Here is a 12,518-nt window from a genome sequence, read left to right as displayed (position 1 = left end):
AGTTTACCTAAATTCTCTCATCATTACTAAATGACACATACTGAGCCAGGTTGAGGCCTATCTTTTCTTAGTTTTATCTGTATCTGTTTACTTAATCACGAAGATAACTTTTTTACTCCCAAATTTGAGTGATTGGTAAAGAGCTATATAATGTAACCAGTTTTGCTTTTCGCAAGCCATCTCTGTTTCAGTGGGCTGAAAACCACACTATTGCTTCCTCTTTACTTTGCAGTGAGAGCACAGCATTTGTCACTCAACCTCTGAATCTTAGTGACATTGCTGGGACGATAAAGGACTGTGCTGGCCCCAATGGCAGGCTTCTCATATGTGGCATCTTTCTTTCTCTTTCTGAGTAAGTTTCATAATCCTTTATGTTTCTCTTGTCACAGGAGGTAGTCAACTCAGGGTGCTAGGTGATGGAACAGGACAATTTGGTCTCTGCAGAAGCAACTATGCCATATATTTCTGATGTTAGCAATGATTTTTGACTTATTGATGACAGTTCTTGGCTTACCTAGACATCCTTGAGTTCCAGGGAGGTGCAATGCTTGGTTGAGTCCCATGCACATGATTCCATTGTTTTTTACATTTGTGTGTGTTGCCAGATCTATCAGTTTTGCTTGGTCCTGGCTTTACTCCTCTTCCTGGGCTGATCATCCCAAGAGACAATAAAAAAGCCTTGTGTGAGGCTGGGCGCAGTGGCTCACGCCTGTAATCCCAGCACTTTGGGTGGATCATGAGGTCAGGAGTTCCAAGACCAGCCTGTCCAAGATGAGGAAACCCCGTCTCTACTAAAAGTACAAAAATTAGCCAGGCGCAGTAGCAGGCGCCTGTAATCCCAGCCACTCAGGAGGCTGAGGCAAGAGAATCGCTTGAACTCAGAGGGCGGAGGTTGCAGTGAGCTGAGATCAGGCCACTGCACTCCAGCCTGGGCAACAGAGTGAGACCCCATCTCAAAGAAAAAAAAAAAAAGCTTTGTGTCCCAAACTGAGAGGAGACCTTAAGGTTTGTCTGATATTAAGGCTTGATGGAATAAATATGCCTTGCAGATATGACTGGATGGAAAGAAAGGTTATGAAAGTACTTAGTAGTTTTAGACTATGCTAAAAGAAGGTTCTAGATTTCATCTGTGAGTGGAAGTGGAAATTGACTACTGAGAGACTGAGAAATGAGCAGGAAGATTCACTTGGCTCTGCTGAGGGCCATGCACAGGGGCTTGTCTGATCTAGGGGCATTTATGTGTGTTAGAATAGGATGGAAGAAGAGGAAATTTGGAGGTAGAAGGGAGAATCAGATGAGTTGAGCAGGTAGTGGAATAGTTTCAAACCAGTTAGCAGGTACTTTTTAATGCTACAGTTTTCATTAACATCTGGTAAAGAGAATAGACCCCATCTCGGAATAATGTGTAAAATGCTTAAAATAAAGTGCATAGAATTATAGAGGAAATCAATCACATTGAAATACAGGTATCAAAATATTTTAAATATGTTGTAATGCAGTAATTTATTTGCTTCTTATTTATGGATTACATAATAAGATCTACAGGTAGGTCTGTTAACCACCAAACTTCAAAGTAATGATGAGTATAAATAACATTTCAATGTATCTTAAGTAGTTGTAATGTGATATGAAGATATCTGTGGTTGTCTACATTCGTAACTGAAGAAAATACTAAATTTCCATTAGAGGTAAAAATGAAAATAAAGATGTAAGATTATTTCTCACCCTGGTTTATGGACCCTTTAATCCTACATGTGGACCCACTTAAGAACTCTTGCTTTATAGCTGGGCATGGTGGCGCACACCTGTGGCCCTAGCTACTTGGGAGGCTGAAGTGGGAGAATCGCTTGAACCTGGGAGGTGGAGGTTGCAGTGAGCCGAGACTGAGCCACTGCACTCCAGGCTGGGTGACAGAGTGAGATTCCATCTTAAAAAAACAAAAACAAAAACAAAACAAACCTCTTGCTTTAGAGAGACTGGATGGAGCTAGTGCAGGGACCTGAATGGCTGAAATGATTGGGAAAGTAAACCAAGCTGTATTTGGTGTGACCAGGACTATGGTTGAAGAATTAAAAGAAAAGAATACAGCATTCAGCACAGAGAGGTTGCTTCATAAACATTGATTGAGTTAATCGTGCTCTTGTCTCTAGGTACATATGATAGTGTGAGGTAAGAGTCAGACCTAGGGCCTGCAGGAGAAGTTGCCAGGACCACTTGCTGGGTGATGGATGCCTGCCAGACTGACTTGGCGGGTGTTGATGGATAGGTGCACTGGTGGGATCCTTTGGGGGCTGGTGTGTTTCTGTTTTTTGGTTAAGTTGTCTGAGTGTGATTCTCAAGTGTATGTGCTTTGTGTATTTGAACTCTTATGTTTGCTACATATATAGGAGGAAACTGGGTTTACATTGTGCAATAATTCATAGAATTGCAAATTCTGTCTCTTTTTTTGGTAAGCAGTCTAGAAGGCCTGGGGGAAGGAAAGTAGTAATCAAGGCTCAAAAAGGGGAAGCTGGAAGCTTTTCCTTAACCCATTTAAACAATTACCTAAACTGGGTTATACATTTACTTCTTCTAAATTCTGACTCATCCCAAGCACTAATTTTGTGTAGAAGCACAGTTTCTATGTGAAGAATACATAAATCAGGAAGTTACTTGAAAAAGCTTTGGAAGTCTGCTGTTTGTCATTACAAATATAGAGGGGAAATGAAAGAAATTATTTAAATAATGATCAATTGATCAATTACATTGGTTAGCAAATGTATACTTTGTCCTGATTTTTTTTCAATAAATATAAGGACTGAACAATCCTGTTAGAAAATGGTGCCATATGAGATTCATGTCATGGGTCATGAGTTCTCGGAGTTAGCAGTTAGCTTTGTCTGCCTATTTCCCCCACCCTAACTAGCTGCCCTACAAATAACGGCCATTAACGTGGCAGGGTTTGCGGGAAGGGCTATTGTCTGTCTTACTGAGATTGCATTCATGAAAAATAAAACAGATTCCACTTAGTATGGATGGAAGCTGTCTCAGCCTCCAATCCAAGCATATAGGGTTTTTGAATGTGTAAAGAGAAAAAAGCTGCTTGTTATGTTGGCTATTCCTGAGGTAGGTTTTGTATAAGGTAGCATTATTTGAAACTGCTCTTTTTTTGGTATCAAAAATGGTCAAGTATGGGTCGTTTTATAAGGTTCAACCTAACTGTTTTCATTCAAATAATACTGCAATGGTAAATTTGACAATTCAAGTGATATTTTTAAAGGAAGTCAATACCATCGAGGAATTTTTAGTGTTTTGAAAGCATGATTCCAAAGTTAGTATGTCAGTGCCAAGCTTTGTACTCATCAGCCTACAAGAATATGAGCTATTATTCAAAAGTAGCTAACCCTCTGCCCATTGAAAGAGGAAGCAAGAGGGCAGTCCTCACAGGTGTTTTTCGGAGGTTGGATGATATGTACTTGAAAAAACTCAGAGAGAATATATTTATAATAAGATCCTTAAGCTTATGCCCCAGTGCATAGCCATTTGAGTTGATCTCTGCCAGTCATGCCTTCCACCTGAAAAATACCTTTGAAATCTCCACACTATTTCTTTCAGTTTTCTGAGAAAGTAGTATGTCTTAGATTGTTTGGGGTGTTGTAGCAAAAGTACCATAAACTGGGAGGCTTATAAACAACAGAAATTTAGTTCTGGAGGCTAGGAAGTCTAAGATCAAGGCACTGGCAGTTTGGTGTCAGTGAGGGTCTGTTCCTCACAGCGCCTTCTCACTGTGTCCTCACGTTGCAGAAGGGGCTAGCGAGCTTCCTGGACTCTTTTATAAGGGCACTAATCCCATTCATGAGAACAGAGCCCTCATGACCTAACCGCTTCCTAAATGCCTCACCTCCTAATACCATCACCTTGGGAATTTGGTTTCTGCATATGAGTTTTAGGAAGACACAGACATTGATACTGTAACACAGCACCCTCCCAGTCATCCCTCTACTAAGACATTACTTCATTCATCCGCCTTGCTGGCTTCACCCATTCTCCATCTCACCCCTTCCTACCGCTCCTCACCTAGCTACTTTATTATATGAATAAATTAGTGTATTCTAAATTATTATATTATAATAATTATTGCAGTGGCTCACACCTGGAATCCCAGCACTTTAGGAGGCTGAGGCAGGCAGATCACTTGAGGTCAGGAGTTCGAGACCAGCCTGGCCAACATGGTGAAACCCTGTCTCTACAAAAATACAAAACTTATCCGGGCATTGTGGTGCATGCCTGTCATCCCAGCTACTCAGGAGGCTGAGGCAGGAGAATCACTTGAACCTGGGAGACAAAGGTTGCAGTGAGCCAAGATTGTATCACAACACTCCAGCCTGGGTGACAGAGCAAGACAATCTCAAAAAAAAATAAAGAAAAAAAATTATTACTAGAAATGTGTGTGGTTGGCTGACTAGTTGGTTGACTGTTGGTTGGCTTCCCAATTTTAGATTGAGCATACATCTATGAGATATATGCACCTGACTGCCTCAGGTGGCCACTTACCTTTTCTTCCCTTTTGCCCTTTTGTGTATTCCCTTCTATCCCTTAGAACTATGTTCATTTCATCCCAGATTCCTATACTCAGTCTTTTTGTGTTCTCTGTAATGTCCTTTTTCCTTTCCCTCACTTTTGTTTTCCACTCTAGTCTCCTTACTCTTTGTCCCTGTGGAGTCACAACATGCAGCAGAGGCTCTGCTTCCTCCTCATCTTCTTATGAACTCTGTTCAGTTAACTCCATAAAGCCAGCAATCTCTCCCTGTCTGGCCCTTCCGATGTCTTCCAATCCTGTCTTTCCTTTTACTGTACCCTGGGCCCCTAGTAAAAGAACTGGCCACCCTTGTGGCATGTCTTTGTCCTTTCTGCAACACAAAATGAACTAGCCTTTAATATCAATCATAGTAAGTAAAGATATGCTTTTGGATTTCTGAAAAATGATCTAAAAAATTTGTCAAATGAAACGTTACCATTTAATCATGTTTTTTTCCTTTAGACCTAATACTTGAGATTTGTTCTAATAGAAAACATTCCCTAGTAGTCCCAACGGAAAACTTTTGGTAAGAACAAAGCTCAAATAAATTCTAATCCCAGAACCTGCTGGATTTTACAGCCATCTATTAGGAGGCTTTTCAGTAAAAGCCTTTCTTTAAGAAATGACAAAACAAAACCAAAAAACCCTCCACAGAATAAAAAGGAAGTGCTGCTGCCTCTTCAGATGCTAATTGTGGCTAGTCTTGCAACAGACCTGGCTAGGAGCTACAAATAGTTCAACCAACCAGCTAGAAAAATCATGGCACCAAGGGCAGAGCCCTAGACTTTGCGTCTCCAGCAACTACTCTGGGAACTGCCCGATGGCACCAGGCACCCTGGAATTTGAGGCTTGAGGAAGTATATGCCAATTTCTTTCAATAAAATAATGTAAAATTGTCATACATTTATTTGCTTTAAAATAAGTACACTTCGATCAGCAGATGTTTTATAGAAGTGGTCATGTTACATTGATGAAGCTAAACTTTTTTTAAGAGACTGAAGATTACTATAGAAGTTAAAGTTATAAAAGAACAATTAACTCATCAAGCGATTCCACTGCTGCTCAGCCTGAAAAAGATGTTGAACATTTGAGTTGATTATAGCTAATAACCTGTGATCTCATTTACCAGAATTGTAATACAAGGAAATACATAATGTGGTACACTGGGAACGGGAACACTAATCTCTTTTTATTCCCCTTTCTTTCTTCTACTTGCAAGCTAAGCTCAGCATTGGCCAGAGAGAAGTAACAGTTCAGAAAGGACCACTGTTTAGAGCTGAAGGTTACCCAGTCAGCATTGGCTGCAATGTAACTGGCTACCAGGGACCTTCTGAGCAGCATTTCCAGTGGTCTGTTTACCTGCCAACAAACCCGACCCAGGAAGTCCAGATCATTAGCACCAAGGATGCTGCCTTCTCTTACGCAGTATATACGCAGCGGGTGCGAAGCGGAGACATCTACGTGGAGAGGGTCCAGGGCAACTCAGTCTTGTTGCACATCTCAAAGCTCCAGATGAAGGATGCTGGCGAGTATGAGTGTCACACACCGAACACTGATGAGAAATACTATGGGAGCTACAGTGCAAAGACTAATCTAATTGGTAAGCTGCTTGTCCACTTCTGCTCGCCAGCCCCTGAGAAGCCAGAGTCTCCACCATCACAATATCTTGCAATGTGACATGGCTTTATATTGTTCCATGTTCTTTGGGAAAAGAGCCCATAAACCCTTGTGGATATTTTGGAGATATGTCACAAGAGGGTATCTCATATTCTCTAAAATTATGTTTCTTTTTCTCAATTATCTTTGCCATATTTAGATGGTGTGTGGTTTTCCCAAGGCCTTGTCCACAGCTATCCATAGATTGCTAATAGCAACAGCATTCAACAAAGCTATGAGAGTTCTCCCTGTGTTGTCTCTGCTTGGAGGCAGAAGAGTAATTTGACAAGAGAGCTGGTACCATAGGTGATAAGTCATTAACTTAGAAATGATTATTCTCTCTACCATTCTCAAACATATTTATATATTGGGAAAGGGTCATAGTCTTTGCAGTTGTCACTTTGTCCCTTTGTCTGGAATATCTGTCACCCCCTTTTCAGCTTAACAGACTCCTACATATACTTCAGGACCCAGTTTAGACACTACCTCTTCTGTGGAACTCATCTTGACTGCTTGGGCAGAATTCCCACTTTTGTTTCTTTTAGATTGTCTGTTCATACCACTACTATCAGCATGCATCCAGTTATATGGTAACTGGCTGTTTGTATGCCTCTCTCTCACCACATCCTCAGCTTCTACTCAGTGGCTAGCACTGAGTAGATGCTCGGTCACACTGGTTGATTAAATCTAAGTGTTGCTTTCATATAAGCTTAGGCTGTGTGATTTCATTTTAAGAAAACAAGAACGGTAGGGTAGTAAGACAGTTACCAAAACTTTAGTAAAGATTGCATTTGGGCTCTAAATGATACATTTGAACAGACATTATTACATTATTACAGAGCCTTATAGAGGAGCAGGTTAAGGCCCAGGGAGGTGACGTGACATGCCCAAGTCCATGTAGTAGGGACGGATGTAGGACCAGAATCTAAGCTTTCTCTGTCCCAGTGCTTTATCCCTTTAAATACATGCTTTGTGTGTGAGTAGCTAAATTGGTTACAGCCTATGCTAATGAATCAGAGTGAGGGTCAACACATTGGTGAGACATTTACTTTGCCAAGTTCCGTAGACTATACATAGATGCCAGTAGAGAAAGCATATGGATAGGAAGGCATATGGCAAGTGGAAAACCAACTCAAAGTCTGTGTGCTTTACATATGGTAGCTTGGGGCGCCATCTTCACCTAAGGAGGCCCACTGGACAAGCACTGGGCCAGTCACATTATTATCACTCCTTTGTTTCCAGTTATTCCAGATACCCTCTCTGCCACCATGAGTTCTCAGACTCTCAGTAAGGAGGAAGGTGAGCCATTAGCCCTCACCTGTGAGGCATCAAAAGCCACAGCCCAACATACACACCTCTCTGTCACCTGGTACCTAACACAGGATGGAGGAGGAAGCCAAGCCACCAAGATTATTTCTCTCTCCAAAGATTTTATATTGGTCCCTGGGCCCTTGTATACAGACCGGTTTGCAGCCAGTGACGTACGGCTCAACAAACTGGGGGCCACTACGTTCAGGCTGTCCATAGAGAGGCTCCAAACCTCAGATCAGGGTCAGCTGTTCTGTGAAGCAATGGAATGGATTCAGGATCCAGATGAAACCTGGATATTCATCACTAAAAAGCAGACCGATCAAACCACTCTGAGGATCCAGCCAGCAGGTAATTATCTTCCTACGAAATTCATGAATACACTAGGATTAGGTAGTGGGTATTTATGAGGTATGTTTTAATTTTTGTTCTCATCCTTTGTTGGCTCTAAAAAAATTGGCTAGAAAGTTTGATTTGATTTTGTATTTTTGTCATCTGAGAAGCATAACTAAGAGGGAGGACATTCAGTTTTGGCTCTGCCCAGACTCTCTGTGGGATAAGGGCTACTCAGTGCTGAGACTGATTCCACAAGCCAGTCATGGAAGTAGTTTTGTTGCCATTTTTGCCAGTCTCTGTGTTCGCACATTATCTACATTATCTAATTTAGTCGTAACCACCACCCTATGAGGCAAGTAGTTGAGTCTCCATTTTAAAAATGAGGACTCTGGGCCGGGCGCGGTGGCTCAAGCCTGTAATCCCAGCACTTTGGGAGGCCGAGACGGGCGGATCACGAGGTCAGGAGATCGAGACCATCCTGGCTAACACGGTGAAACCCCGTCTCTACTAAAAAAAAAAAAAATGCAAAAAACTAGCCGGGCGAGGTGGCGGGCGCCTGTAGTCCCAGCTACTCGGGAGGCTGAGGCAGGAGAATGGCATGAACCTGGGAGGCAGAGCTTGCAGTGAGCTGAGATCTGGCCACTGCACTCCAGTCCGGGCGACAGAGCGAGACTTCGCCTCAAAAAAAAAAAAAAAAAAAAAAAAAAAAAAAAAAATGAGGACTCTGAACCTCAGACATGCTAGATGCGCTGCGTAAGGCCACCCAGCTGGTGAGAGTGGGGCTGGCCTTCAAAGGCAGGCCTGTCTCTCTCCAAAGCCCACTCAGCACAGACAGCTGGGCCTCAGAGTAGCTCCAGTTTCCAACATGAAGCCTTGTCTTCGTCAGTGCTAGGATTTCCTTCCACCTGCCTCCTTTCCCAACTTGGAATGCAGTCACTTTCCTTTTTTATCATTTTTTTAATTAAAAAAATGTTTTTAAGGACAGGGTCTTGCTATGTTGCCCAGGCTGGCCCTGAACTCCTGGGCTCAAGCAATCCTCCTGCCTCGGCCTCCCAAAGGGCTGGGATTTCAGGCATGAGCCACCACACCCGGCCTGCTGTCACTTTTCATAATCTTTTGGCATTTTTGTCAAAGCAAGTATAAAGGCCTTGTCTGTGATTCTTGGTCTCTCCCTATAGGCTTTTGTCCAACAGGATTGGTTACTAAACTATATACTGTATACCCATTGCTAAAAGCAATGATCCAATGGTGGATCATTAAAGTTTTTTCTTTATTAAAAAGAGTGTTACTGTGTTCCACTAAAAATTGTCCTGTTGGCCTCAAGTATCCAAGTTACACTCTTGAGTCCTATGGAGCAATATCACATGTGCTTTTTAACTTCAGAAAATTCTGCTGGATATTCTTAGCCAAAAAAGAGAGTAAGAAATCACAGTTTACAGCAATTCAGTATAAAATATTTAATTTAATATATATATTTAATTTAGTATACCATATTTTAATTTTTAATTTAAAAAGCATACATTACTGTAGGCATCATACATTTGTGCATACATCTTGCTTACTAAGAGTGCCTTCAGAAAACCATGAGTACTGCCCTTCCTGGGTGATTTAAGGAAGAGTCATGAGTGTTTTTTACTCTAAGGATTTTTTTTTTTTTTTTGGTTTACCTACCAGTATAGAGCTGAACTCTCACATAAAATGTGATCCCTGTGGCATCCTTCCAGAGGGTGTCATCTCTCTCTTGTACTGAAAGGACAGAGGCTGTGGGCTAAGTACCTGCCTTGCTTTTGTTTCCCAGTGAAAGATTTTCAAGTCAACATTACAGCTGACAGCTTGTTTGCTGAAGGGAAATCCTTAGAACTGGTTTGCCTGGTTGTAGGCAGTGGCCATGACCCACAGCTTCAAGGCATTTGGTTCTTCAATGGGACTGAAATTGCTCACATTGATGCTGGTGGAGTCCTGGGCCTGAAGAATGACTACAAAGAGAGAGCAAGTCAAGGAGAGCTCCAGGTCTCAAAGTTAGGCCCCAAAGCTTTCTCTCTCAAGATCTTCTCTCTGGGCCCAGAGGATGAAGGCACCTACAAATGTGTGGTAGCAGAGGTCACGAGAACACGCACAGCTTCCTGGCAGGTGCTTCAGAGAAAGCAGTCACCAGACAGCCACGTGCACCTGAGGAAGCCAGCAGGTATGTGAAGTCAAGACCCGGCATGCATTGGGCTGCTTTCAGATGCCCCCTTGTCAGTAGAAGACCCCTTTGTGGATACAATGGGGATCTTCATGAAGAGCAGGTTTCAATCAGATCACGTTGGAGGTGGAGTGGAGTGGAGTGAAGGAAGGCACCCAAACTAGCTGGAGACCCGAGTCCTATTCCTGGGTCATTTACTTAGGCTGCGACCATGAACACACCACTTTACGTCTCTAAGTCTCAGCTCCCTCATCTGTAAAATGATGGCACACAACTAGATGGTCTTTAAGTTCCTTCTTGCTGGCTTAGAGTCTAAGCCCTCTGCCTGTGTGTGTGTGTGTGTGTGTGTGTGTGTGTGTGTGTGATATGAATAGGTTAAGAGTAAAAAGCTACACTTTGTCCTCCTTCCTGGGGAATGAACACCCGTGTTATCCTACCTTGAGACTCTGCTGGCATTTTTCAACTGCCTTCTGTTAATCTCCTACTATGTTGACCTGGTGTGGGAGATAGTACTTAGTCATAATTCTGACTCACAGTAAGAAACGAAGAGGTAATTGATAGTGGGCAGACTCCATCCTCTGCATTTTGCTGTGATGTGGTGAGACGCCGGTCCAAATGGTTCTGAGTGTCTGCAAGCACAGAACTGAGGAAACCACCCAGTTTACCTTTACTTTATGAAGGTTGGGCGACCTTAAACATGTTTGAATAATCATTGCCTTTTGTGTGGAGAAAAACAGACAAATCTACAACTAATATAAGGATTCACTAGGCTGGGTTTAAATTCAAAGTCCAGAAAGATTAATTGCCCCAACATTTTTTTTAATGTTTTAAATGTTCAAAAACTGAGCTGAAAATAAAGATGTCCTTGTTGCACTGGCTTATTGGAGACATCTCCAAAGATAGATAAATTTTCCTTTCATGTTCTCTAATACGCCACTTACTAGGAATGAAGATGCACCGATTTGGCCTGGAGTGGCAGGCCAGGAAGTATGTTGTGTTCGCTTTCACACTAAACATTTGGTCTGACTTTCTAGAATTAAGGAAAAACAATATAGGTGGGGTTTACATATTTATGCAGAGATAAGTTTCTGCTTTATGCATCTCAGCCTTCTCTGGAACATATCTGCAGGCTTTTGTAAACCTGGTATGTGGGAATTTCACCCTAAGGGGAACTTCAGGGTACACAGCTGATAATCCTATCAATAGGGTCATCTTCTAAAACTAAAAATAGTTCTTTGTATAGGCTGGAGTCTACACTGGGCTTACTATGTAGACACAGAAAAAGTTATTAGCAAATTTATTAAGGATCCTGTTTAGCATTCTGTTTTGAAAGTCAAACGTTACTTGAAGTATTAGCAACATTTTATCATTTGTGAATATTTTAATCACCCATTAGCGTTGTGAATGTGTAACTTACACACATTTCGTAAGTCTATTACTTCTTACCAAAAGGCAGTAATGGCCACAATGAACTAAGGAAACATCATTTAAAAAAAAAAAAAATCATGTTAGTTTAAACTAAACTAATCATCACTAAATCACATTACCTTAAAGTGGTGAGATTATGAGTAATAATTTCCCCTCCAATTTCTAAACTTCAGTTATGAGTCTATTTTTAACTTGAAAAAAATTAAATTTGAAAGCAGATTTGCTCTTTTAAAAACATATTTATGGACATTAACCTTCATTCTGTCTTTGTTACTTATGTATATGTATGCATAAAACAGTCAAAGACTGAACTCCTTCCTCCACAGGGAAGAATATATATTTGCAAATTTAGATCCTATTTAGATTTCTAATGCCAATTCTACTTTATTTTCCTCTTTTGCTTTGAATTACTTCTGCTTTTGCCAGAGTCTATCATTAAACACTAATGCTAGCAGCTAACCTTTACTAAGTACTTTCCCTAGCCATCCAGGCTAAGCTCTTTGCATGTGCCATTTGTTCAGTCTTCTCAACAATGCAGCAAGGTGAGCACTATTATTATCTTCATTTTTACAGAAAAGAAAACTGAGGCTCAGAGAGGTCAAATATGTTGCCCAGGGCAATTCTGACTCCAGGAGCTGTGGCCTTAAATTAGTGCTGGGCTGCCCAGAATGTACAATCTCCTGCTGTATCTCTACATTGCTCACAAAGCAACCAGGACAAGACCTTGCAGAATTCATGTTTGTTGAATGAATGTGTTTGTTGAATGATGACTTGAATTTCCTATCTGAGAGTCAAATTTACATTTATGGTTTTACACTGTAGTTTAGACATAAGAAGCCTCTCTATTTACAACAACGTGTATCTATATATATAATGTATATGTATATATACATGTATTTTCCCCCCAAGTAATTGTTTTTTATAGTAATATTGTGAACAGAGATGTAATTAACAATGTTTCTTCCTCATTCAAAACACTTACTAAACCAATTAGCTTGATTAGGGAAAGATAAGAGGAAGATCATTTTGAACTGTGAAGGTCCGAAT

General features: G+C 41.2%; 1 protein-coding gene across 3 annotated transcripts in view; it reads left to right on the top strand.

Moving 5' to 3' along the window:
- The first annotated feature begins 200 nt into the window (after nt 1-200).
- Nucleotides 201-12,518, top strand: part of CD101 (CD101 molecule) — a 32,009-nt gene continuing 19,691 nt past the window's right edge. For all 3 annotated transcript variants that reach the window (XM_033199211.1, XM_033199212.1, XM_033199210.1), the window contains exons 1-4: nt 201-352; nt 5,778-6,158; nt 7,457-7,873; nt 9,657-10,043. In XM_033199211.1, coding sequence (XP_033055102.1) covers nt 310-352; nt 5,778-6,158; nt 7,457-7,873; nt 9,657-10,043 — 1,228 coding nt within the window. In that variant the 5' untranslated portion in view covers nt 201-309. The remainder of the gene's footprint in view (nt 353-5,777; nt 6,159-7,456; nt 7,874-9,656; nt 10,044-12,518) is intronic.

The sequence above is a fragment of the Trachypithecus francoisi genome, unplaced genomic scaffold, assembly GCF_009764315.1.
Source record: "Trachypithecus francoisi isolate TF-2019V2 unplaced genomic scaffold, Tfra_2.0 Lachesis_group5, whole genome shotgun sequence".
In the NCBI taxonomy this organism is placed as follows: domain Eukaryota; kingdom Metazoa; phylum Chordata; class Mammalia; order Primates; family Cercopithecidae; genus Trachypithecus; species Trachypithecus francoisi.
Note: the sequence above shows the minus strand (reverse complement) of the source record. Positions and strands in the feature narration are given on the sequence as shown.